Source organism: Gouania willdenowi, chromosome 11 (assembly GCF_900634775.1).
Source record: "Gouania willdenowi chromosome 11, fGouWil2.1, whole genome shotgun sequence".
Classification (NCBI taxonomy): Eukaryota; Metazoa; Chordata; class Actinopteri; order Blenniiformes; family Gobiesocidae; genus Gouania; species Gouania willdenowi.
The window spans coordinates 3,417,282-3,444,295 of record NC_041054.1 but is presented as its reverse complement, the minus strand read 5'-3'; the positions used below and the strand labels follow the sequence as shown (position 1 = coordinate 3,444,295).

The window sequence follows — 27,014 nt, the reverse complement described above, 5'->3', positions numbered from 1 at the left end:
AATAAAAGACTTAACATTAAAATTAAAGTTTTTTATTCATGTTGTACAAATAACACTTTCAGAGGTAAAACGTAACAAACAATGTGAGGATTCCTCACAAATGTCAATGAAAGCGAGGTATTGCACGTCTATTTGTCCCTTTAACACAGTCTCACTCAGCAGCTTCATTCACTGGCTCAGTTTAGTGAAGGACTTCCACAGAGCCGTGAGCTGCTCCTTCAGCTTCTGAGTGTCCACGTCCAGCTTGGCCTTCAGCTCCTCTCCGTACGGGGCCAAGCTCTGCTGGATCTCCTGGGTCTTCAGGGTCATCTGGGTCTCAAAGCTCTGAGCCAGAGGGACCAGGCTCTTCTGAAACTCATCCAGACTCTGCTCCATCTTCTCTCTGATCTCCTCTGTGTAAGGAACCATCTGGTTCTGCAGCTTGTTCACACCCTGGTCCAGCTGGATCTTCAGCTCCTGGCTCCTCTGCAGCAGGACGGTCTTCAGGGACTCGGGGTCCATGGCCTCGGTGTAGGACAAAGCTTCCTTCTTCAGAGCTTCCACCTTGGTTTGGAGTTCTGCCGCCAACTGCTCAGCGTAGGGCTGAAGGCGGGTCTCCACTGCAGAACCCAGCCTGGTTTTCAGCTGCTCGGCCTCCTGGGAGAACTTGGTCATTAGATCCTGGGTGAGAGGAGCCAGCTGAGTACGCAGGGCATCTGAGATCTTGTTCACGGCATCTGTGCTGGAGGCGATGAGAGTGCTGCAGAGACACAAACACAATTCTGAGTTAAGTCATCTTTATCTACCTGTTATTGCCGTCAACAGAAAAAATACATCTGATATTTGTGAAAAATGCATTTCCATACTTGTGTTTCTTTAAGTATATTATATATTTTCTAATGTTAGTCTGTAAAGTACAGGAAAAATTATTTCATCAGAAAAAAAAAAAAAAAAAAATCTACTTTATTGGGCAGTGGTGGCCTAATGCGACAGCTTAGAGGTTTTCATTGCAAATGACAACTTTCCCTCAATAACTTATCTGGTTTAATGAAAATAAATTAAACAAAATTCTTTAAAAAACGAAATAATTGTTTTAAATCATGCAATTCATCTGCATCAATTATGCCAAATGAAAAAAAAAAAAAACTACAGAAAATTTCAACAGGATTTGTCAAAATAAAATAACTCAAGAATTTCACTATTTTTAGTTTTTAACATTTATTTCTTCACATTTTGAATGATGTTTTTTGGGGTTTTTTTGAAAACATGTGAGGATTCAAATAAAATGACTACAATTCTTAAAAAACAAAATAATTGTTTCAAATCATACGATTAATCTGGGTCAATCATGCCAAATGGAGGAAAAAAAGAAAGAAAAAAAAAAACTGCATGGAAATTTCAAACAGGATTTAAAGATTTTGTTTTCCAGATTGTTTTCATTTTTAACATTTTATTTCTTCACTTTTTTATTTATGTTTTTTTGGTTTTCGGAAACACGTGAAGATTAGATAATAAGAAAAAGGTGTTGGTATAAAAAATACATAATCAAAATGTGTCATTAAAAATGAGCAAAGACAATTTATCATTATTATTTTATTTTATAAATATTATTTGCTTTTGCTCTTACTTGACTTCCTGTCCCAGCTCGGACTGCCGGATGTTCTGCAGGGAGTCCTGGGCCGTTGTGGTTGCCTTGGAAACGTAGTCCCAGAAGGCATCAGTCACTGTCGCGAGCTGACGGTCGGGCAGGACGTTGGCATGGCAACCTGCAGAGAGGATAGCATTTACATTAAAATCTTCTTTTAGAAGCTAAAAAAAAAGTGCGTTTTTAATCAAACTTTCTCACCGGAGATGACGGAGAGCACGAGCACCACGAAGAGCTTCATGACTGACGCTGGCAGTGAGACAGAAACACGGCCTGTGTTCCAGCTGGAGGACTTTTATACCCCGCGGAGCGTCGAACGGGACTAAAGTCCAGCTGTGAGTGTCGAGCTGTCACCGTTTAACAGGGGGTGAGTTAGATATATATATGTAACATATATATTTAACTTAAAAATCATATAAAAAACACATTGAAACATCTCTTAAAATGGTTAATAAAATGAATAAACCAATAAATCCCACACTATGAATTTAAAATATATAAACAAAATAATGGATAAATATTAGAACTTATATGAATATTGAAAAATGTGCATTTTATTAGTTAACATTAATAAGTGACAAGAGATTATGATTTGTTAATTTGATAATTTGGCTCCGCCAAAAAAAAAAAAAAAAATAGTTTCACACGTGGAGAGCACGTGTACTGAGATGTGGTTAGCACAGTAACGGGAATTAATTAACGCAATTTAGATCAGCTGTGCAGCGGAGTGATATGATCCGTAAGAAGTCCCGGTGCTGCTCTTACGTCACCACTCAATCATGGAATGTCTGTTGTCCAATCAAAATTTTAAATTTGTTTAAAAACTGTAAATTTCGTTTGAAATTCACGTTTGTTTCTTGCTAAATAACATAGTTGATGCCAATGTATATAATAAACATAAAAACAAGCAAGGAAACTTAAAGGAAAAATAAATATTAAATTAAATAAATATTGCAAATCAAAATTACAATAGTTTTTATATTATTATTTATATTATATTATTTTATAATACATTCTTTAAAATGTGGATAAAAATGTTAAGTCTGTTAGAAAATTCAGGATTATTTTTCTTTTTTTTTTTTGCCAAACAAAAGATACCAAATTGTAGTATAAAAAGAAAAACAAAATAATGTTGATTAAAAATAAAAAATTGACAGTTTCTGTGTAATATGTTTGGTTAAATAAGCTACTACAATATTTACATTAGTTATATCTGCACAGCCGTGTCATATAAGCTTCTCTTTATTTACAATATATGATTTCAAACTGTTTTTGTTTGTATTTTCTGATTATTGTCTGTCACACCATGGGTTTAAATGGAGACAGAGAGTTTATCTTTGTCTTATGCATTTTTGTGTATCATTAAAATTTAAACTGAATTTTAAAGCACTGAGAAAAGTGCCGATATTCTATGTTACAGCTTCCTACACTTGTTTTCCCTCTAAAACATGAATATGTTTTAGTTAATGACTGAAACAAATACATAAACTTGGAAACATGCAATCTAAATAATGCAGCAACCTGTGACACAGTAACCTTCGCTCACAGATGGGATAATGTCTTTTTAATCTGTTGTGTCACATTCACTGCACTTTGATTTTTCACTCAAGTCTGACCTCAGAGAGCCTTTGTGTAAACGCTCTGAATCAAACCTGTGCGTCTAAAGGTTTACAGGTCAAAGAATGTTCCACTCAGACTTCAATCTGTGTGTCATACTCGCTCAGAAATGTAGCACTTTGTTCTGGACTGACTGATAAGACAAAGAGAATCTCAGGTCAAACTGCAGATAAATATAAAGTAGTATATAAACGATGCTTTAAAATAATACAAAAATATGCAAAAGGTTTATTGATGGAAGCACTTTGGATAAAAGGGTTATCTCATTTATTGTTACATTGCCTAAAATTATAATTTCATAATGTAGTTTACATTTTTGCATAGTAAAATTATTGATACTAAAATGTAGTAAAAAGACACAAATTGTGAATATTAAAAATGATTTATGGTCAAAACCTTTAAGTGCAGTATTATATATATATATATATATATATATATATATTAATTTGGTTTAAAAGTGTACTCTTTTGAAAATTTTGCCAAATAACAATGACACAAAATTGTAGTAAATAGACAGAATAAAAACGAGGATGGAGGCAGCAGGCTCAAACAGTATTACTTTATCCAGTTTTATTTTAATATTAAAGAAAACTCAAAACCAGCAAAATACAAAATAAACTTAAACAGGATGAGGACTTACTCTTTCACGCACAGGACATTAACAAACAATTATATATATATATATATATATATATATATATATATAAACAATATTGAAAATGTATTAATACTGGAAATAATAAATATAGAAAAAATAATATTAAAAATAAAAAATACATTCTAAAAATGTAGTTTAAGTAGTAAATCAAGATTCAATAACATAGCTAATACTACATAAATAAATAAATATAGGAAACTATTAGAGGTTGTGAGTTTACTTTAGATAACCTAGACTTGAATACAGTAAACCAAATATAAGTTACATGTTGTTGTTGGCAAATCAACAGCCGAGCAACAAACAATACAAATACGTTTGCTATTCATAACATGAAGAAAACTACTTCAACACAGTCTCATTACAGCAGTTTTCCAGCCATTGCCTGCAGTTAGCATTAAATACTAAGGGTGTAAAAAAAAATCAATTTGGCGATATTTCATCTTGCGCTTAGCATATCGATCCAAAAAATGTCCAAATTTGTTTTTATTTTTTTAACAGAAAAAAAACATATGCATAGCATGTAAACACCCGGTCACTAGTTGTCAGTGAACCACATCAGACCTTGTTAAACTACCTCACTCCTTAATGCATTTTAGCTGGAAGTTGATTGCAAATTTTTTTCATTTGATGTTTTTTGTTTTTTTAGAAATCAGACTGTTGTAGAAGCAAAAGTTCAACTTTTTTCAGAAATGTAATTTGACAGTTTGATATTGGTACTTGAATTACAGTTAGTTACCATTTACTTGTTCTCGCAAGTAAAAAAAAAAAAATCAAATAAATTGTATTTCATACCATTTTTTTTTTACTTGTAAAGGTGAAATTTGTAATTACTGATATTGTGATATACAGTACTGCAAAGTATGTCATATTGTTTAGTATCGGGATATATCGTACAGTGACATGCAAATCATGTATCGTATGGTATCGTCAGATTCATTTAATGCACACCGCTATTAAATATTATCATAATAGTAGTTTTGATTTGTGCTACTTGATGATAGAGGTCTATTTGTTCACCACATACATCATATCATACATCACTCACTGACGATCCTTGATTTCACACAGTTTACAGTAAACAAACAACACTTTTTGGGCCATTCTAACTTAAGACAGAACACTTCATTGGAGTTTATTAAAAATTAGATGCTATAGTTAGATGACAGACTTACGTGAAGTAAGAATAGTGTTTATGATTTATTCAGTATTGCCACCTGTTACTACAGTCAGATGTGTTATTGAGATCCAGCAGTTATAAGTTCTGAGTTATGACACTGAGCCGGTGACGTGGAGTCACTGCGGTGACAGAATCATGTCCAACGGGGCACATAATGAAGGACTTTACCCTTCAGTGTGGCTATAAAACCCATAAACCGAGGCTTTCGTGCCACAAACCGTCGGACAGTGAAGAAGAGAAGAGCAGAGCAGCCACTGCTAAAGGTACAAACACACTGTGATTATAAACTTTCTGTGTCTGTCAGTGTCTGGAACGATCCACTGGGAACTGGACTTGCTTAAAATGTTTAAATTTAATCAAAAGGACATAATCTGATTTGAAGCTAGACCAGTTTCCACTGGGAATACAACCAGATAATTACAGGTTACTATTGTGTTTATTTAGATGTACTCCAAAGAGGTTTATTTATTTATTTTTTCATCTTTTCAGCTTCTACAGATCAATCATGAGGGCACTTGTGGTATTTGCACTTTTGGCCGGTAAGTAGATTTCCTTTATTAAAGTTAAATATATTTGGGTTAAATTTTTACTAGGGGCACATTTGGGAAAAAATATGTCTGGTCCCGATACTTTTTAACATATTGTTTTCAGGAAAAAAATTACCCACTGAAATATCAAGTGTGTATTGCTTAATAAACCATAAATATCTTAGCTTTCTAGTGGCGTTACCATCAACTGTATCCATGGAAACCCGAGAATAACTTTTTGATCTCATTTTTTTTAGAAGGCAATGAAGGACATTAGGTATTATAACAGGAGACATTGAGTTGTAAGTCAGCGTGTGATGGCTGTGACCAACTTACATGTTGTCCTTTCACTCCGTTAACACAAAAAGGTAACGGAGTGGAAAGACCTTCATCATTCAACCCCATGTTAAACAAAAATTAGGAAGAATTCAGCACTGCTGTTATGCTTATGATGTTTTCAACATCCCAAATGTGCCCCTAATGAACATTTTGCCCATATGTACACTCAAAACAAGTTAAAACATGTTTGTAGGTTTAAGTATGATTTAAAAAAAGTTACTACAGATTTTAAACAAATAAATAAAGGAGTAAATAAATATGAAAAATCATAAATAACTTACAAAAAATAATTTACTTTTGCTGTATCAATAAATATCCTTCAAAATGAAAGCATAGGATGTATTTTTTTTAAAGATATGTATGTGTAAAAATGGATCCACAGACCAACTTTTGGGTCCCGACCCACAAGTTCAAGGCTTGAGCCAGGCTCGATCAAGTGCATAAATTATTTACCCATGATTCATGAGTCAGCAGAGTTCAAAGTCTCAGCCTTATCAATCAGATTAAGTTTTACTTTATTGTCACTGAGTTATTACACCAGTACATTTACAGTGAACTGCTCTTTGTTCTTAATTTAAAAGTATCGATCCTCTGCTTCCTCCACAGTTTGCAACGCCAACATCTTGTGGCACGAGGTCCCAAAGACCAACCTGGAGATGGTCAAAGAGGCTTTCTGGGACTACGTCGCTAAAGCCACTCACACTGCAGAGGAATCCATGAAGCAGATCAAAGAGTCTGAGTTGGGACAGGAAGTGAAGTAAGAATCAATAATTCACAGCGGGATCGCTTTATATTGTTGCTTCTCTTATTTCCTCTCCATATTTGTTGTTGACATTTATCTACTCCTAAAATTAGCACCAATTAAGAGACAAAATTGTGTTTAAAAGTTTAAATTTGGAAGAAAAAAGTCTGTTTTCTACTTTCTTAGCTTCTCTGTGATGCAGGTGTACCCATTCATACATTACACCAGTTTTTCAAATGTATTTATTATCTTAAAATGCAATTTTATTTTATTTATTTTGCAGATTTCTCAACAAAAAACTTTTTGTATAGAGTAAAATGCAACAACTCAATGAGATCTGAACCTCGTTCAGATGTTTACTTTTACAATGTTTGTTACATTTAGTATTTTTGGCAAAGAAATGGATAAAAGTTCAGCAGCTCTACAATGTTATTTATATAATACGTCTCAATGCAACAATAACATTTTGCAAGCAATAAATTCTAAAATAAATAATATTAATACATTTTCCGTTGTTTCCTATTTTGTAATTTCTTTATTTTGCTTTTTGAACTTCAACTAAGAGAAGTGTTTAAATATGAAACCTTTTTAAACAATCTTATTTTGTTGTTCATGTTTAACTTCATTCCGTGATTTACATAATCTTCATGTTATTCATGAATGTGTTTTTTTAGTCAGTTCCAGTGTATTAACATTCTCTTTGTATTTCAGTGCAAAGATCTCCCAGAGCACCGACACCGTGAACCAGTACATCGTCTCCCTGCGCACTCAGGTGGCCCCTCTCACCCAGGACTTCATCACCCAGTTCACCCAGGAGACGGAGCAGCTGAAGGCCCGTCTGGAGAAAGACATGACCGCCGTGAGCGAGAACCTGCAGCCGTATGCCGAGCAGCTGGTGGCGAGGCTGCAGGCTCAGGTGGAGGAGCTGAAGAAGGAGGCGGCCCCCTACGCTGAGGCCATGGACCCTGAGGCCCTGAAGACCATCCTGCTGCAGAAGAGCCAGGAGATGAAGGGTCAGCTGGACCAGGGCGTGAAGAACCTGCAGAACCAGATGGTTCCTTACACCGAGGAGATGAAGAAGATTGAGCAGAGCCTGGAGGAGTTCCAGAAGAACCTGCTCCCTATGGCCCAGAGCTTTGAGACCCAGATGACCCTGAAGGTGGAGGAGATGCAGCAGCGTCTGACCCAGGGTGGAGAAGAGCTGAAGGCCAAGCTGGAAGCAGGAGCTCAGGACATGCAGGCCCAGCTCAGCGCTCTGTGGGACGCCTTCACCAAGATGGCCCAGTAAACCAAAGCCTCTCCACTACAGTCTGCACCTGCTGCTTTGCACCACATATTTATTCAAATTCAACTCTTTTATTTTGTTAAATAAAAACTTCAAATCCTGCTCTCTGGTGTCTGCCATTCACTGAACATTTAGCATGTGAGGGAAGTAGGGGTGTGCATTACCATGAATCTGACAATATGATTCACGATATGATATATCCCGATACTAACAAATACGATATACATCGCGATATCAATATTTACAAATTTCACCTTTACATTTCAAGTAAATGGTAACTAACAGTTAATTCAAGTATCATTATCAAAAACAAGTGGTATGTTTATCAAACTGTCAAATTACATTTTTAAAAAAAGTTTAACTTTTGCTTATATACCTAGGGCTGGGCGATATGGACCAAAATATTTTTTTCTTAAAATGATGATATACGATATTAATCTCGATTTCTTTTTAATTCAAATAAAGTCTCACCAGAAAGAAAATTCGGGGTTAAATTTGCGAATGGAAAATGCCACACAGGCACATTTATTAACAAACAGCTTCATAATATGTGACACTTGTGTATTTTTCTCCTATAGGAGACAGCACGTGTGAGTGAGTTCTGTTGTGTGGCTTGTTTAGGGCAAGGTCTGGGTTAGAACGCACTCAGAAATCCATCTAACTGTGCTTTTAATGCTGTATTTTAATACTGCATAAGCTATAATATATATATAGATATATAAATGTAGGTGATATTGTAATTTCGTATATTGCCAAAATAGGAAACTCGATTTATCTTGAATCTTGATATATTGCCCAGTCCTATCAATAACAGATTCTGTTGATATATATATATATTTTTAAAGTAACCACATCTATAAAATTGTCCAGTATGTTTTATATAAATAAAGTGCTATCAACTTCCAGCTAAAATGCATTGAAGAGTGAGGTAGTTTAACAGGGTCTGATAGTGACCGGTAGGGATGTAACGATTAATCGTAAGGCAGTTAAAAATCGATTCATAGGTATCACGGTTGATGTCGATTTTCTGAAAATTGAATCGCAGTCCACAAGTGAAGGCGGCGGGCGGAGTCTGCTAATACTTTCTTTCTGGCTGCCTTCTACTCTTAAATATGTTAATAAATGATTCATTACCCCTTTAGCACCGAAGGAATATCTGTAATATTACTTGAATATCTGTAAAAGTGACGTTTTTCTATTAGCTCTGTCTGCTAGCATAGCTTCTCTTCTTCACTGCAAGATAGCTGCATGCCAACCGACCACTGTGTTACCAGCGCCCTCTGCTGGTCCAAACAAATATGACGTAAATCAGTGCAATCGTTTTTTTGTTTTTTTTTTTAAAGTCCAATTGTTAAGGCACAAAATACATTTTCAGTTGCACTTTTAAAAGAAAAAGAACTATTATGCAGTTTTGCATTGTTTATTATAGAACCAGAATTTAAATTAATAGGCTTCATTTTCATTTATATTATTCCTTTATTTATTTCATTCAAGATTTATTTTTAGCTAAATTGCATTGTTTTGAATAGTTTATCAAGGAATTCTTTTGACAAGGAAAATAGTACAGTATTTTCTAGTTTTTTTCCCCCAAAAGAAATTTTGACTACAGTCCCATTTTGTAAAACAAATCGTGAGAAAATCGTATCGTGAATCGAATCGTATCGGGAGTTGAGTGAATCGTTACATCCCTAGTGACCGGGCTTTTATCTGATATGCATGTTAGCGCAATTAAATGGGTTTTTTCTTGCTAAAAACATTGTTTAAAAAAATCACTTTGGAGATTTTTTGGAACAATACAATTGCACGGTGAGATATCACTCAATCGTGTTTTTCTTTCACCTTTTTAAGGTATAAATGTTTTTAAGGAATTTAATAAAAGTGTAATAAAACTTGTCATTGCATGATATTAACACTGAATACATCAATTTAAAATTTGAGGTTAGATTTTTTTCATCAAATCTTTTACGTTGTTTAACCAAAGTATTTATAAATAATTTGGTCTTGATCACATTAAATGACGTCCTTACCTGGTTATGACCTCACCATGAGAATACATTGAAAGTAAATTTTATTCTAGTTTTTCTTTTAAAAAACATTTTATTTGTGGATGAAAACTGCATTGTCTTGTTCCTGTGATGTAAAGTTGTTTTTTTAAATGTTAATATTTAATACAGCATTCTCTTATTTTCTTGGTGACAATTCCACTATTTTCACAAGTGCATATTTCTCAAAGATAACAAGGAATACTTTCAGCTTTTGTAAGAAATTGTATTTATCAGTTTTTAAGAGGTATATACAGGTCAGTATGCTCAATGGAAACAAAGGCAATACAAAACACAGAGTTTGTGAACGTGATACGCTCCTTCCCCACAGCAGTAAACGTGTGTGTAACTTCAATTTAACAGACTTCTCTCACTCCACACTGAGACAGATGTTACAGTAATAATAATTCAACAAAAAAAAACAAACAGAAATTAAAATAAAACTGAAAAATAAAAATTGTGTTTGTACTCCTGAATCGTTTTCATAATTTTAGGATGCAGCGCGAGATAGAAAGACTACAGCAGTCTGAGGGACATGATAACGTTTGTTAAGACCAAGTCCCTCGTATACTGGTAATTAACCAATGGTGATGCCGAAGCCACACTGGAACTTGTTCTTGCGATGGTTGAGGAAGGAGCAGAGGACGAGCGACAGCGGCAGAGGCAGCAGCTTCTTTTCTATCGTGGCTCCGACGACCCAGTTACTGTCCACAGAGCCTAGAACAGGAGGCGGGACATGATGTGGAGGTCATTAACAGCCAGAAGTAACAAAGAATAAAACAATTATAACAAAAGAACATAAAATCACAGGTTAATAAGTTAGGATTTTACTTCATCAATTAAAGTATGGACAGACACGAGTATCACTGCCTTTCAGCATTTCTCTAACTGTAGAATACAAAAATAATCCTTCATTTTTCCCACTGTGGGAAACATTTCAAACTCATTCAAAGCTAACAACACTTGCCTTTAAACAGTAAATTAGCTTTGGGCACGTCCAGCTGGTAGCCCAGTGACACGCTGGTTTCCTGCATGCGAGTGCTTGCCTCAAACTCCACGCCGACCTGCAGCTGTGAGCACAAACATATTCATACAACACAGAGCTGCAGAGGGCAGCTTTCAGCACAGTGGGCGACTCATGCTTTAACACAGGAAAGAACAAAGGCTTTGTGTCCTTTTGGAATTTTGTTTTGTTGTTGTTTTGTGCATTTTTCTGCCATTTTCTGTGTATTTTTGTTGTGGCTCTATTTTCATTTTGTATGTCTAGAATAATTTTCTGTGTTTTTCAAGTCATTGTGTGTCATTTTAAGCATTTTTGTGGATGTTTTGGGGTCAGTTTGTGTATTGTGTGTTTTTGAGCATTTTTATGGCTGTTTTGTGTGTTTTGGGGGTCATTTTGTGTATTTTTCCCCCATAGTGTGTCTTTTTTTGTGGCTGCATTTTCATTTTGTATGTCCGGAATCATTGTGTGTATTTTGAGTCATTATGTTTAATTTTGGGCATTTTTGTGTGTTTTAGAAACAGAATCAGAAAAAATTAGAAAGGCAAAGAGCAGCATGTAAAGAAAATTAAAGAAATAATAATAAATGAAAACAACACTAATAATAATAATAATTGTACACACCCACATAGAAAAGGGGTCATTTTGTGTGCTTTTCTGACATTGTGTGTTTTTGTTGTGGCTATATTTTTATTTTGTGTGTCTGAAGTCATTTGGTGGATTTGTTGCTGTATTTTGTCTGGTTTCAATGGTTCCCTTAGTGTTCGCTGTGATACTTGGGGTTCATTAGTTACCTGCTCGTTGGCTTTGTGGTAGTACGATGCGTGAGCTCCTGATGATCCCAGCGTCAATGTGGCGATGTAGTTATCACCTGTGTGGGCAGAGGAACACTTAATGTGAATGAATTCACTTCAAAGTTGCATAAAAAATGTGACTTCTGTAGAGAAGTGACTTTGGGACGAATGAACAAGTGGACAGCATTAACAGTGGTTGTTCATTAGTGAGTAAATAAAGCTTTATTAAGTGTTTGTGTTCAGATGTAATTACACGGCTACCTGTGCTCACCTGTGTACCTGCTGACTAATGACATCACGGCGCCTTCCTCTCCAGGCCTGTGGTGGTAAACCAGCTCTCCTCCCAGAGCCAGAGAAGGAGTGATGGACTGGAGGTAGTGAGAGATGATGATACCTGACACCAAACCACAGCTGGGTGAGTACTTTTGATATTAACTGGGATTGTTAATGGTTTCCTGGTGACGTACCAGAGCCGACTAAGAGGTCAGGGTTTCCCAGCGTTACTGTGGCTGTGAAATCTTCTCCTCTGAACTCAGCGTCGCCTTGCCAGTTCATAAACTTGTGTTGTTGTGTCTGAGGGCGGGACAACACAAGTTAGATATAGTTTTATTGTCACTGCACATTTCTAAACAGAAAAGACTTTCTCCATCCTACAATGGGAAAACTTCCTATTTTGTGCATGTGTGACTTGTCAGGAGATCAAAGTGAATTTCCTAAAAAAAAATTGTCTGAAAAATTTAACCTGAACATATTAGGAAAATAGAATGTATGAGTCATAGTTCCAAAAAAAAAAAGAAAATTAAATAAAATTGATTCTGGAGAGGAATATGGATTTGTATTTAGCCACAAAAAAAAAAAAAAAAATATATATATATATATATATATATATATATATCGAGAACCAATATTTTTAGTCTCTTAATAGACAGAAGCAGTGAAATGTTGGTCTCCACCTGGAAGGCCACTTTGGATCGTATCCTGCTGCTGATCTGATGGATGATCTGAGCGTTGAGGCTGCCGCTGTTGTCCATGTCTCCCACCATGACGGGAAAGAACTGAACGGCAACACAGAGAAACGTTAGCATCGCGGCTAAAAGCTTCCAGGGTGGGGTCAGAGCAGCTCACCTCTGCTGGTCCCGTCTGCTTAGTGCCTACGTAGGTCGCCCCAAACCTGTAGCTGGAGTCTGCATTGGTGCTCAGCAGCACTGTGTGGTTCACCTGCAGGAACGCACATCAACACATCACAACAGGGCTTCAAATGGGATTTATACTGTCAATGTATTCTCCATTTTACCTGTAAACTCCAGGTTATAATGAACACAAACTACCAAAATGCTACCATTCATTAGCCTGATAAATAAATCTTATTAACAAAGTTATACTGCGTTTTTTATTCATATGTATAAACCTTATTGTTCAATGTCCCAGTGGTATTTAGTTATTTTTTATTATGTATGTATAGCTTTTATCCGTTTCTACTAATTAAATTGTTGATATTTTAATCAGCTTTTATTTACTTCTCAGTCTTTTTTAATTAATTCAAACTTCGCCATCAATCTTTACCAGTAGGATTTAAGTCACGTTGAATGAGCAAGATGACTTAAGAATTGAAACCAGAGGATAAAAACATCTGTGACACATTCATTCAAAAATTAATCTGACTTTAAATGTTGAAAATGTTCGACTGACCTGAAAGTAGTTGCTGAGGCCTTTGTTCACCGTCAGCCTGACACCTTCCATCTGCATCGGAAAAACCTCTGAGAACAAAAGGAAAACACATCAGACGCATACGGCTTGGTTGCTTTCCTATACCTGACCTTTATTTTGAAATCCTCCCACCGACCTTTACATTTGCGATGACACTCGTCAAACCCTCCCGGGTTGGGTAGGGGGTTTTCCCACTCCTCCTTCTGTTCTGCTGAGGGGACGACGGTTGAAACCGGAGGCATGGTGAAGCCCGGCGGCACCGTCAGCCCCGGAGAAGGAGGCGGGGCTGGGGCCACAGGGGGCGTGGCTTTGGGAGAACTGGCAGCCAGAACACTGCCCATCCTAAGGAGAGAGAAACAAGCATTTTAACACCACTCGTTTGATGAATAACACTGAACTCTGGACACAAGTCAGTAAATACTAAACATAAAGTCACTAATTACTGCCCTCTACTGTTAGAAGCCTGACAGGACATTACTTTTGAAGTTATTTAATCAAATTATATTCCCATAAGAATAAAATACACAGTAATTCCCAATGTTTTTGCCCAGGGAGTGATTCACGATAAGAGGTAGGATGATACACTGACTTCACGATACAATATAATAGACAATAATGGGCTCGTGATAATGATATATTTTTAGACCAACAAAAAAACTTGCATTTGGAACAATAACCCTGCTTTAATTTGACTAACTCTGTAAATGCTAACTCTGGGTTAAAAACGGTTAAATTCAATAAAACTATTAAAAGAAAAAACACTTGTACCGTTGACGATGCATCGTGTGACATAATATTGTGTTTTCTTGTTGCACGATATATCGTCCCACCTTAACTAGCGACTACTTGAAAGTAGCTTTTTAATCCAAACTAGCGTGTTGAGAACCTATGTTGAACTGAAGTTGATTCTCATGGTTTTCCGTCCAGCTGCGGATACCTCGCTATATCTTCAGAATTATGACCTAATTTAAGTTAAACATTAGTGGTAATTTTGTTTGATTTCAACTGCAGTCTTATCATATTCAACTTTATTCAAACAATGTCAGTAACTTGTACAACTGCACAATGTGATCAAAATTAGAAATAGTCTTGGTAAAATCAATATAGGAAACTAAAAAAGGTGATGCTTTTGTTGACGTGTGCATGTGATCACGCCGTTCATTCAACACACACACACACAGCAATTTCTTACACACGTATAATATAATAACACTGTCCCTTTGATTTATGATCCGTTATTATTAAAATAACTTCTATATGATTTTCCCTGATGCTACAGATGTTTGTGCATAACGAAGGAGCAGCTGCTATTTGTTAATATATTATTAATAAAATATCAAATGTAATGTATTGAATAAACTATAGTTGAATACAACACGAAAACGACACTTAACACAAGAGTCTTTAAAGGGTGTTACAGCGGTGATTAATAGGAGCATAGTTAGCCACTTTAGCATTTAGCTTCAAACACAGCAGCGGTCACACAAACAGTTGCAGATCAATACAACCAAACGTCTTTTTTTAAAAGTAAGAAACATTCAACCAAGTCTCGGCATTTTTAGTAAAACGCTGGTGAATGAAAGAGAGCGACATTATGGACTCACGTTGTGGTTTCCAAAGGACGGAGGAGCCGGAAGTCGAAGAGAGAAAAGCTTACCGGGTTAGAGCCCGCCCACTGTCGCAAACAGCTTCTTATGATTGGACAATTGAATGGAGGCCTCTAATTTCATTGGAGATATTAAACATCAATCGCATCGTCAGAATGAAGGCGGGACTTACATTTTGACGTAGAGCTTGACCCGGAATTCTATAGGCTGAGCCGGGACGTAGGTGTTAGAAAGGGGCGGGATTTTAGGATTTGGAGAAGTCTGATTGGAGAAAATGATGGAAAGGCGGGTCTTGTCGAAAAACAGCGTCAAGGTCAAATGTCAGTTAACGTTAAATAAGTACTTTATTTTATTCATTCGTCTATTTAAATTTTTGAACCGTTTTGAAGTGAATTTAGACTTTTTCCGGCGTCATTTATCTTGGGTTACACATACATATATATATAATATGGCGAAACTGAAAATATTGACATATTGCCTATGGATTGAGATTTCAACATTGTTTATGTACTTTCACTGTTGACGTCTTATTTCCTTCACATACAAAAACAGTTCATACCATGAGCTATACTGATATACTATGTCATATTTATTGCAAAACCTCAATTTACCGCATATGTATTTTTTATGTATAATTACTAGTAGTATTCCTTACACCTAACTTTTAACATAAAACATTTCTCCGGTTAATTACTCCTCCTGGGACTTCACTTGGGTATATTGTTAAAATATTAGTTTGTATTTTATATATTCTCAAATTGGTATTGTGTATTCCTTTCTGCATAGGGTAAATTGTGTATTTGCTCTTACGTTTGATCTTCCTGCTGTTAACAATCATCTTTGTTTTCCCCACATTCAGGAGAAGCCGTTCCCCTGCTGCTCTACTTTATCTCTAACAGCTGCTCAGTGAGGGCTTGCATCTATTCAGGACTCGTATGTGGAGGTTGGTGATGCAAACAAAGTGATAAGGAAGCAACAATTTGAATGATAGTAGAGATCCTAATGAAAGTCAGACATGTAAAAAAAACAAAACAAAAAAAAAAAAACAGCCGACAACCAGTGAAGTTCAGATCAGTTTATTGTTCTTTTTTTTTTTCTTCTAGACCTTGCATTTGTTTCCAAGTTGCAACAGTAGCATACAGAGTGAGGACATAACACACTTGTGTCAATCTTTGCATTTTGTTTAGAGGAAAGATCAAAACATAAATTCAAAATGTTTGCACTTTTTAAACCACAACATACAGGAAAAACAAAATGATGTGTATGAGGATTGTTTGTTACAATTGGGTTTGTCATTGACAAAAAAGAAAACGGAATTGAACACATGAATACAGAGAAAAATCCAAATTACTCTGAACAAGATTGTTTGGGAAGAAGAAAAAAAAAAAGGTTTATTTTTTTAATTGGATTCCACACCTCACTTGTGTTCTACTGTTGCACTTTAAAATGTATCGTCTCCCACAGCGAGTTAACAAGTCCTAAAAGCAGTTCTCAAAGGAAATGCAGGTCAATATTAGTGCGCTCCAATTAAATCAAGCAGAATATTAGCGCCACGTGGATCCCGTTATGCTAGTTTTCTTCTCGTTAGCTTTATTTTTGGGTTTGTCCTCATTTACTATGATTTATTTTGAGAATTTTTTTTTTTACTTCAGTATTCGAACCCCGACCCTTCGCTGACATCACTCCCCACACCTAAACTAACATCCCACCCCCTCACATCTGAGTGTAGACATACAGAAATAAACAAAAAAACAAACATGTCGACAAGACAAGACAAAAAATATAACAGAGCTGCTCAACATTCACATCTTCAATCAGGACTTTGAGACCCCTCAGATCAACTCTGGGCTTTTATTACCACATGTGGCTCCACAGATCATATAACTCACTTAGGTTGTATTTGTGGTAATGTGTAAATAAAGGAAATGCCAAGCTTGATCTGGAAAATCTATATTTATATTTTTTTATTATGGAAAGAAAAAAGGAAAAAAAGTTGGAGATTTTGAAGAAATTTAACAGAATTGAACCCAGAGTTTGGACTGAGAGGAGGCCAATGGCTGTCAGGAAGGAAACTGAAAATATCATTAATGAAGAAAATAGAAAAATAACAAAGACGTAAAATCCTATTGGAGGATTTCAATGATGAGACGGTGCGAAAGAAAAAAAAACCCAAACAAACCCCACATACCTCCCTGATCGCAGTAGACAGACAAATCGACGCAAGACATGACAGACGAATAATCAACTATTGGAGTCAGTGACGAAATGCTCAACATGTTTAAACGCAGCTTTGAACAGAGTTTGTTTTGATCCCAATTATAATTTTTTAAAAATAACACCAAATCCAAAAGTTGACCCAATTTTTCCAATAATCCATTAAAACTGCATGTAAACCATAATGAACTGAACTCCACACTCATACAACATTCCACTTTTTTTGGTTTTGCTTTGACGTAAACCCTGAAAACACTCGTTTCCCCGCGATTCGCTTTAGTAAACAACAGCTCGTGTAACGCCTGCGCTCGTGGAACGTTCACGCTCTCCCACAGTCCTTCTGCTCTCTGGCACCTAAAGCACGACAGTTAGTGCTTTACGTGCCAGAGAGAAGTGCTAAAGCTCAACAGTGCCCCCATCACACTGCTTTAAGCCAAAAAAAAAAAAAAAACCTAAAATAATCAACCTTTTTTATGTTATTTTTAAAATAAATGTTTCTCTGGGTTTGTAGCGCTTTGTGGAGGGAGGACTAAGGTCACAGCTGCCTGTTTAGAGATGCTACAGTTTGGCTTCAAAAACAGTCGTCTCCCCTTACAGCGCTGCACGCCCAGGTGAAACATCTGGAATAACAGTTCCGCTGCTGCTGCAAAAGATGATTGAAAGGGAATTTGTTGACGGTCCCCGAGCGAGTGAGAGTCACACAGCCTCCCAATTATTCTGATGAGCTGCTGATGCTTCAGTCGTGGCCAAAGAAGTTACTTATGTATTTTTAAGTGCTTCACTAATCACAAGTGACCATTTATCTTACAAAAACCATCAGAAAGCACATCAGAGCACATGGGCACCTTAAGTTCACAGCTTTAAGAGCGTAACGTTAAAGTTTTTCTTTAAACACTTCGGAGTTGTTTAACTCATTATCTCAGTTCAGAAGCATCTCAAGTTCTCCTTCAAATCCCCTGCAGTCTCCATCATGGAATCAGAGTCAGGATTAACTAGTCCAAACTAAAGCTTGGAGAACGCAATCAGTTTAGCCATGACGAGACATTTTACTTTTGACATCAGGGATCGAGTTCAGATTTCTAACCCCAGAGTTCCTAATGTACCTTCAGACTCCTTCGTTTATAAATTAGAACCAGGTTACCGTGACAACCTAAAGCCGTTAAACACTCTCAAATGCTCTAAGACCAAAAATTCAATCCAAATCAATATTAAAACTGAGTTATTGTTGGAAATCAAAGTATTTCTCGTGTTTTCTTCTTTTTAGCCTCAGTGCCGTCCTCATCATGTTTACATGAAAAGATCTCAGATCTTTATCCTCCCTATGGTCCAACAAATACTTCACTCAGAAAAACATTTGAATGTTCAAGCTTCAATTGCAGCAGCAGCAACACACACACAAAAAAAAAATCCTTGTTTCCATTGACTACTCGTACATTCTGTGTTACGAGGGGTGAAAATTATCTTCCGTCACTCAATGGGGAAAAAAAACAACTGAAAATGTCAGAAAAATTAAAATACTTGATTGTTTTGCACCAAAAATGAAAACTTTGCGTAGTAAATTTAGTTGTTTCAAACACGTCCGAGAGTGAGAGGTTCTCCTGTCTGCTTTAAGGAGTTTATAGTAAATGATGATGTTTGGATGTCTGAAGCTTGTAACAGGACGAAGCTACTGTATGCTTGTGAGTGCGTGGATCATTAGTGTGGAGGGAGAAACAGTCGTGCAGTGTCTACACAAAGCTGCCCTTTTTTATTGCGACATGAAAGTTCACATTCTGAATGGTTTGATAGGTTTTGAAGCGTGTTTCGATGCGTATGAAATAAATGGATCTTCTCGGGCTTTACTTTTACGGTGTATCTTGTGCTCATTCTCTGCTGCAGACAAACATCAGCAGACTGGACGAGTGCACATGGGAGCAGGTTAAGGCACTTAAGTGACAACAGTAGTGTCAACATGAACGCGTTAAAGCGCGATGAGAAAGACCTCTCCACTCAGAGAGACGTGTTTAAAGCAGCTCTGACATGAGGGAGACAGAACCAAAGAGTTTGGTGCAAAACATTCAGGTTTTGTTGTTTTCAGTGAGGGAATAATAAGACTAACAGCATTTAAACCATTCTCAGGCTCCAGAAAACAAGTGGTGGATGTGAAAATAAGTTTCCTGAAGCCTGCGTTCATCTGATGAAAAGCCCGTAGAATCTAAATGTTCTGAGGAAGACAGAGAGAGTTATGAGTCAAACGTCAAATGCTCCTCTGTCCTCTCACTGGTCCAGAGTCAGTCTCACCTTTAGGTGCTATCCAGTAGCTGTCCCGGCTTCTCGTCCACCTCGGAGTCAGCCGTGTGGAACTCGGCCACGTACAGGCTTTTGTCGATGCTGCCAGGGATGGGCTTGATGTCGGTTACCAGCTGGTCCTCGATGGCCTTCAGGTTGAAGCGATCCTCGGACGTGATCAGATTTATGGCGAGACCGAGATGACCGAACCTCCCTGAGAGGAAAAGGAAATGGTTCAGTGTGTGTTTAGAGAAGTGCCTTAATTCCCCTTTAATTCAGAATAAAAATTAAATCCTCTTTATTCCGAATTTAACTTAAATCCAAATTAGGTGGCTGGTATATTCTACATTAAATTAATTCAGGTCATTGTGCGGATGCTCCTCATATCACTGGTGACATCATAATCCAATATGGCTGCCCAAATCAAGCGTTGGACTCGAGCCAAGACGATTTATTTAATAAGAGCGTTAGAAGACGGGGATGGATGGGAGCATAAACATGAGGACGTATTACACACCCACATCGGCAAACGAAACACTCAATTCAGAATCACTATTTCCATGTAAACACAAAGCAGATTACTTTAATTCCGAATCCAAAAATATGACAAAACAATGCAACCATGGCCAGTGTGTGTTTAGGCAGCAAAACGTCACAGCAGCACTAGATCAACGCTAACCTGATCGTCCGATACGATGCAGGTAAGTCTCTGCGTTCTTCGGGAAGTCAAAGTTGATTACGACGTTCACCGCCTGGATGTCGATTCCTCGAGTGAAAAGATCTGAATGGAGAAAAGAGGGCTTTAAAATAAAAGAAGCTAATAGCAGGACTGGTTTGCGTTTAAAAAAAGAGACTCACCAGTGCAGACCAGGTTTCTGCAGAGACCGTTCCTGAAGTCGTGGAACACACGGTTTCTGTATTCCTGAAAAACACAGGGACAGATTTCAGTAATCGGACCACAAACAGGAGCTTCTTGTCCTTCAGCGTTTCCTCACCTGCATCATCTTAGCATGGATGTAGAAGCAAGAGTAACCCAGCTGAGTGATTTTCTTAGCAAGGAGCTCCACCCTCTGAGTGGAGTTACAGAAGATGATGGACTGGTTGATCTGAAGCTGTGAAAAAGACATTCAGAAAAGGTTTCTTCATCCCAGCACTGATGTTTATTTTAAAACCTGATGGGACAGTAAAGTGATGGTTAAATTAATACCCTGGAGAAGAGCGTGTTGAGACAGTGGACTTTCTGTCTCTCAGTGACGTAGGCGTAAAACTGAGAGATGCCCTTCAGCGTCAGCTCCTCCATCAGGTTGATCTCGTAGGGTTTCTGAAGGTGCTTGGCCTGCAGGAGAAGGTCGACTCAGTCAGGAGCTCAAAGACATTACAGCAGAAAGTGAATCACCAAATACAGACACACAAGGACCTGGTGACGTTTATGATGATGTGTTGATTTTAATACGAGTGTTCCGATCCAATAATGATATTACTAATCGGTCTGATATCAGTAAAAAAACTGATCAGATTATATCGGCCGGCCTCTAAAACCTCCGCTGATACAAACAGCCCATTCCAGATTCCACTCCGGCACTTCTATTCAGCAGCTCACAGAACTAACACTGAGATTAAAAGAATAACTTAAGTGGGCTTGAATTGTTATTTTGCACTTTAAGAATGTCATTATTGGATTTATTGGAGGTTATTTTTAGGGGTCTTAAAATGTATTTCTTATTTATTTGATATCGGCATCAGTCAATATGGAAGGTTGCAATATCGGTATCATATCAGAAGTGAAAGAGATGAATAGGGGCAGATTTGAATACTCTAAAATCAGAAGGAAATTCTGGCACTTTAATTAATTATTCGCAATTAATGCAATAAAGTCCCAGCCCTAGTTTTTACATAACAAAAGAAGGGAACGGTCATATTGATTCTAAACAATATAAAACATGAACTTCAGAGAATACAGCTTATAAAAAGATCAAAAAGTTAAAAGAAGATGTGATTTAGGTCCAACTGATGCAGTAAATATCTGCCTGCTCACCATGAACTTCTGCACGCTGATGGGGAAAGTAGCAGAATAGAGGAGGATCTGCCTGTTCTTGGCCAGGAAGCTGATGATATCCTCGATGAGCACCACAAAGTCCTGAGACAACAGCTTGTCCGCCTGAGGGGGAAACGGACGTTACGCGATAGCAGTGAGGTTTCCCTCTGCTTTACATTTACAGATGTTTACAGATGTTTACCTCGTCCATCACCATGATCTGGACTCGATCCACTTTGGCCACGCCCTTCTTTATTAAATCCAGAATCCTACCAGGCGTGGCGATGACCACGTGCACTGTGGGAAAAAAACACAGCCCAGTGAGCGCCTCCACAGGAAGCTGTACGCGTGCACATGTCAGGAATCAGCAACGTAGACTGTTACCCGTCTCATCCAGGCGCATGATGTCATCTCGCAGGTTGGTGCCTCCGGTGGTGGCCATGACTTTGACTCCTCCCAGGTGTTTGCTGATCTGGATGGCGATCTGGCTCACCTGCAGCGCCAGCTCACGGGTAGGAACCATGACAACGGCTAGAGGAAAAAAAGAAGAAAAAAAGCTTTCTACATATTGCAAAAAAACGTGGTTCTTGTTCTCATGTTTTGGGATGTGATGGGACAAACTGTAGGAGAACCTAAATGAGAACAGCTGAGCTTTAAAGGAGATCAGATTTCTGACCAATCGCACAACGGTTATCATATATCCCTGCAGAACAAAGTTCTGCTCAGACTGCGTCTCACCCTGGATGTAGTCCTTTTTCAGGTCTATCCTCTCCAACATCGGGATGAGATAGGCTCCACTTTTCCCTGTTCCATTCTTCGCCCGGGCCAGAATGTCACGCCCAGAGAGCGCGATGGGAATACTTTCCTCCTGCAACAAAACACCCAGTTCATTTTTGTGGTCCAACATGTTCTTTCACAGTAGGACGAGTATTGCATGTTCTCAGGGAAAACGAGCAAACCTGGGCCCAATGAATATCTGGCATCTTTACAACCCTAAACAAACTCTCTCTACTTTAAGGCTGCATTGCTCTTATTTTGTTGGCCTCTGTTCAATCAATCAATCATGTGCACCAGAGTTTTCTGTCAGAACAAAGGTACACTAGTTACTAGTTTCAAAGTAAAAGCTTGTGGAGAAAATCAAATCAATAATGGGCAGCAAACCCTTGGTTTGGCGACTCCTAATTAAAGTTACCCTTACCATTTATGGGTGGATGTTCAAAGTGTGACCTGTACATTTAAATTAGCCTGAAACTCACTTGTTAATTGCATTAAACAGCAACATTTCCATTTATTATTGTACATGGTCCCTTAATAACTAAACAACCATGACTGTAGCTGATGCATGTTTATGTGGATTTGTTGAAATTTTTTCTTAAGAATTTAATTTAACTTCAGCGCTACAAAATTACTATTGTTTTCATTTGCCCTATATAAAGCTAAATTAAATTTACATTCTCTGGCAGATGTTGCTAAATATGTACAAATAGGAAAACATGAGTAATCCAACAAAACCAATTATTTTAAAGGAGAGTAAGACAAAACAAAGTGAAGTAATTAATATTAAAACCACAACAGGGCAGATACTTCACACATTTGGCATGGGTAAGTGCACATTTGAACTCAACTGTATATGGGATAAATTGGTTGAGGTGTGCGTGTGTGTGTAATGTACCTGAATTGGAGATGGTTTTTCCCATCCCATCTCGAAGATGCCCATCAGCAGCTCTCTTTTCAGGCAGTAATCTTCAAACTCGTTCCCTTTGGTGGCCGTCACATCCTACAACACACACACATGATGAGGCTTTGTGGCCTGAAGAACGTGAAACTGTGAACTTGGGGGGGGACTCACTGAGGTTCTGACTCGGTGGTCTTTGGGAGGGAGCTTGAGGCTCTTTTTCCAGTCGTCTCCAAACTTGATTCCTCCTCCTCCTCCTTCCTGAGCACTGCCTGCTTTCTGCAGAGGAAGAGCCCCAGAGGTCTTCCCCTGAGTGGTGGCTCCTGGCTGGGCTGAGGCTGCTTTGGTCAGTCCTTTAAGCTGCCCGTTCTGCTTGTTCAGTCCCATCAACGCCGGGCTCACACTCTCTGTTCTGGCAGTCGCCATTTTTCACCGTATCTCCCCTCGCTTCAAAATTACTTAAGCTACGTCCACGCCTTTTATTTTTGCCTCTTGGGTGGATTTGAAAGTCTCTCTTAGAGTAAAAAAAATGTATAAAGCATTAACAAACAATATCTTTGCTTTTTCTTAAAGTCCAAAACTTTACAACCAAAGTGGATTCTTGGTATTTACATATAAACATGTACGTGCAGTTCGGTCCCCTTCAACAACAGAGTGACTGACGTACAGAGATAACAAAACAAAAAAAGTATTTTTTTTTTAAGCAAATGCTCTTCCAAATGAAGAGAAAATTGTATTCATAAGCATGAATTCACTCGCCCACGGTATAGAAAATTATACGTGAACAAGTCGCGAAGCAGTTCAAGTCCTGAATAGAACAACTAAGGCTACCTAAATTTGGGGAATCATTTCTTCAATAATATCTTATAAATCTGAGACTTAAACTTTTACTTGCAAACTCAACAATTTGTCTCGTTTTCACTTTGAGTCCATCCGATATGCTCCTGTTCCCCGTTTCTGAAAAAAAGTAAGTCCAACTTTGTACACGTTTGCCAAAAGTCATTCAGTCTGTGAGCAAAGCTCCATTTACATCCACTGTGTGGGTATTCGTCTCTCCTCGAGCGGAAAATAATCCTGGATTTGCAAATCATACAAGGTTTATCGCGTCCAAAGCAGAAAAGTCTTATGCCTTAGAAAGTTCTTGCTTTATTTGTACTTTCCACTCCTGGTGTTAATCTTCCTCCTTACACGCTGCAGCTCTGTGAAGCCAGTGTCCAGCTGTAATCAACGCGCTGCCAGCTCAAGGACAAACCAACAGCTTAAACCTCACCTGGAAAAACACAAAAAACACACTCATATCTCAGATGGATTTATTCATCAACAGAACAACACACATTAATTCACAGAAAAATGTAAATGTGCAAGTTTATAGCAAGAGACGACTAATGCAGCCACATAATACAGAGTACATGAAGAAAAGCATCATGTACGCAATACAAAATGAATAATGCAACAATAAAACAAAGACATTCAAAAGAGCAATTGATAAACGCATAAGATGTATATATTTTTACACGATATTAGACCTTATTCAAACAAAGGCAAGATGACAAAAATAAATAAATGAATAATTAAAATGCGCCTACAGACTAAATATAATACCTGAATAACTTTAGCCAATCAGGGGCTAATTTTATAAGAGGCAGTACAAGATAAGCCAATCAGAATTAATCTCAGGGTACAAATATACTAGGTCAACTAAATGAACTCAACTAAAATCACAAGGAATTCATTCAAAACAACGACTGAGAAAAGATCAAACTATTAAAACCTAAAGTTGAGGTTTTTTTTTTTTTTTTAAATCTGAAAAATTATAAATGTATAAGATAACAAGCATGCAAACGAACCAATTTCCCAAGTTGGTTTCAGTTTCAAAATAACCAAACATTAACAGCCATTTCTCAATTAAACTCGTTATCAATCTTTAAATTGAACAACTTAAATGTTCATTGCTCTATACATATTAGCTTAGCACTGCTAAAATACCTATTTTAGTTAATAACAAAGTAATGAATTACAAACACGTTAAAACTACTTCCTTACTTTTACCGCGTTCTTCAGATAAATGTAAAGTATAAACATAATCCTTAAATCATTCAACCTTGAACGCTTATAAAACGAACTTGGTAATTTTTAGATGTATAATAGCAGAACACAACCGTAATAATCAAATTATTCAGTTTCACACGAGTACACAATATTTAAGACGTGTTTTCGGCTCTTGTGTCATTAGCATTAAAGCTACGCCTCCAGCTAAAGTACGACCTATAAGGATAACTTTAGCATTTAACAACGAAATAAATCAGCGGGTAAAGCGTTAATGTTAAAGCTTGTTTTTTTAACGTTAAATTATGAAGTTTGGGTGTGTTTTAAAGACTCGGGAAGCCACTTTATTTACTGTACGCGTTATTCCACCGCTTGTAGAACATTGTTAGCAATAGAGCTAGCCTGCAGGCTAATGTAGCATATTAGCTCCAACAGGCTAATGCTAATTCCTTTCCAAATAACCGGATTATACAGACTGACCTGGGTTCTTTGTTGGCGTGTACAGAGCGATGATTCCACGGTCGTCCTGTCGTCTCTCACACGGTTCTTTTAAATGGTTTGATTGTTTTTTTTTTTGGAATAAATCGTTTCTTTTGTGTTTCCTCTTCCTTTAAATCAACATGGTCGCCTTCTCCGTCTCCTCTTCTTCGGCGTCCCTTGATCCGTTTATGAAGAGTGTAGAGAGGTGACTGCCCCCTGCTGACCGACCAGATGTATAGCCTGAACCCAAGACTTCATGGAGCTCTGATGGTGAGGAGTAGATATGTAGGAAAAGGAAAAAAAGAAAAAAGAAAGTATTATTAATTAATTTATAATAATTCATATATTATATCGCATGTGTCAAATTCATGGCCCAGTGGCAAAATCCGGCCCTTAGAAGCATCTAATTCGACCCACCAGAGAAAGTAAAAACGACAGGGAAACCATGAGTCATTGTGTAAATGAAACTGAAAAAACTCAAAATCCTTAAATTTTCTTCAAATTACGACATATTTCACTTCATTAAATAGAAGTTGGTCACAGAAGGGCCCAGTTGGGACGGATATCTGTCACTTATTGCTTGTATATGGTCGGTTTCTTACATATTTTGTATTTTATGTATACGGTACCTAGGAATGCAAACTAGGGCACAATAATGTTGAAATTACTGAATAAACACTGTGGCCCTCTTGAGATCAAGCTGCTCCTTATTTGGCCCCTGAACTAATTTGTTTGACACTGCTGTATTATATATTTAAAATTTGAATAATCAATAATGGCTAAATTATACCTATTCAATCCATATGATAAGACAAAGATACAAGATGAAATTAGTTAAAAAATAACTGAATACAATTCTATAAATAATAACAAGAAAAAATATAAAACAAGACGCAAGACAAAACAGGATCAAACAAAAGGGAAGACATGACTAGACAAATACTGTAGATTTCTACTAATATAATTATTATAGTAATCCCCAGTAATGTCGCATCTTATTTTGTAGGATTGCTAATCATAGCAATAACACATTATCATTGGGATAAAACTAACCCATCTCACATTAGTTTAAACCAGGCTGACAAGATATGTCAGAAATAAGCAAAGAAAAAAAAACACTTGTTAAAAATAAATCTGTCAAAGCAAGCAGTGATTGCATTATGTTTACTTATTTGTT

The 27,014-nt window shown here is 37.2% G+C and overlaps 4 protein-coding genes and 1 long non-coding RNA gene across 5 annotated transcripts; 2 read left to right on the top strand and 3 right to left on the bottom strand.

The window, feature by feature from the left end:
- Positions 1 to 16: 16 nt before the first annotated feature.
- Positions 17 to 1,981, bottom strand: LOC114471724 (apolipoprotein A-IV-like). The gene is made up of 3 exons (XM_028460579.1): positions 1,826 to 1,981; positions 1,607 to 1,745; positions 17 to 739 (listed from the first exon to the last, which is right to left on the bottom strand). The coding sequence occupies exons 1-3, from the start codon at positions 1,863 to 1,865 to the stop codon at positions 169 to 171; spliced, it is 750 nt and encodes a 249-aa protein (XP_028316380.1). The 5' UTR covers positions 1,866 to 1,981; the 3' UTR covers positions 17 to 168.
- On the top strand, positions 1,612 to 26,946 carry LOC114471725 (uncharacterized). The gene is made up of 4 exons (XR_003675019.1): positions 1,612 to 1,991; positions 12,122 to 12,220; positions 15,979 to 16,062; positions 26,032 to 26,946. It is a non-coding gene; the product is annotated as an uncharacterized LOC114471725 (long non-coding RNA).
- Positions 5,240 to 8,071, top strand: LOC114471723 (apolipoprotein A-IV-like). Its single transcript, XM_028460578.1, has 4 exons — positions 5,240 to 5,339; positions 5,566 to 5,615; positions 6,549 to 6,699; positions 7,396 to 8,071. The coding sequence occupies exons 2-4, from the start codon at positions 5,582 to 5,584 to the stop codon at positions 7,970 to 7,972; spliced, it is 762 nt and encodes a 253-aa protein (XP_028316379.1). The 5' UTR covers positions 5,240 to 5,339; positions 5,566 to 5,581; the 3' UTR covers positions 7,973 to 8,071.
- On the bottom strand, positions 10,224 to 15,218 carry tomm40l (translocase of outer mitochondrial membrane 40 homolog, like). Its single transcript, XM_028460575.1, has 10 exons — positions 15,117 to 15,218; positions 13,649 to 13,854; positions 13,495 to 13,562; positions 12,931 to 13,023; positions 12,759 to 12,860; positions 12,273 to 12,378; positions 12,077 to 12,199; positions 11,806 to 11,882; positions 10,979 to 11,081; positions 10,224 to 10,728 (listed from the first exon to the last, which is right to left on the bottom strand). The coding sequence occupies exons 2-10, from the start codon at positions 13,851 to 13,853 to the stop codon at positions 10,589 to 10,591; spliced, it is 1,017 nt and encodes a 338-aa protein (XP_028316376.1). The 5' UTR covers position 13,854; positions 15,117 to 15,218; the 3' UTR covers positions 10,224 to 10,588.
- On the bottom strand, positions 16,180 to 26,029 carry ddx61 (DEAD (Asp-Glu-Ala-Asp) box helicase 61). The gene is made up of 13 exons (XM_028460574.1): positions 25,838 to 26,029; positions 23,486 to 24,581; positions 23,309 to 23,413; positions 22,375 to 22,504; positions 22,021 to 22,167; positions 21,839 to 21,933; positions 21,637 to 21,759; positions 20,809 to 20,937; positions 20,597 to 20,713; positions 20,460 to 20,523; positions 20,281 to 20,382; positions 19,614 to 19,815; positions 16,180 to 19,536 (listed from the first exon to the last, which is right to left on the bottom strand). Exons 2-12 carry the CDS (start codon positions 23,735 to 23,737, stop codon positions 19,616 to 19,618), a joined length of 1,464 nt encoding a protein of 487 aa, XP_028316375.1. The 5' UTR covers positions 23,738 to 24,581; positions 25,838 to 26,029; the 3' UTR covers positions 16,180 to 19,536; positions 19,614 to 19,615.
- Positions 26,947 to 27,014: the final 68 nt, after the last annotated feature.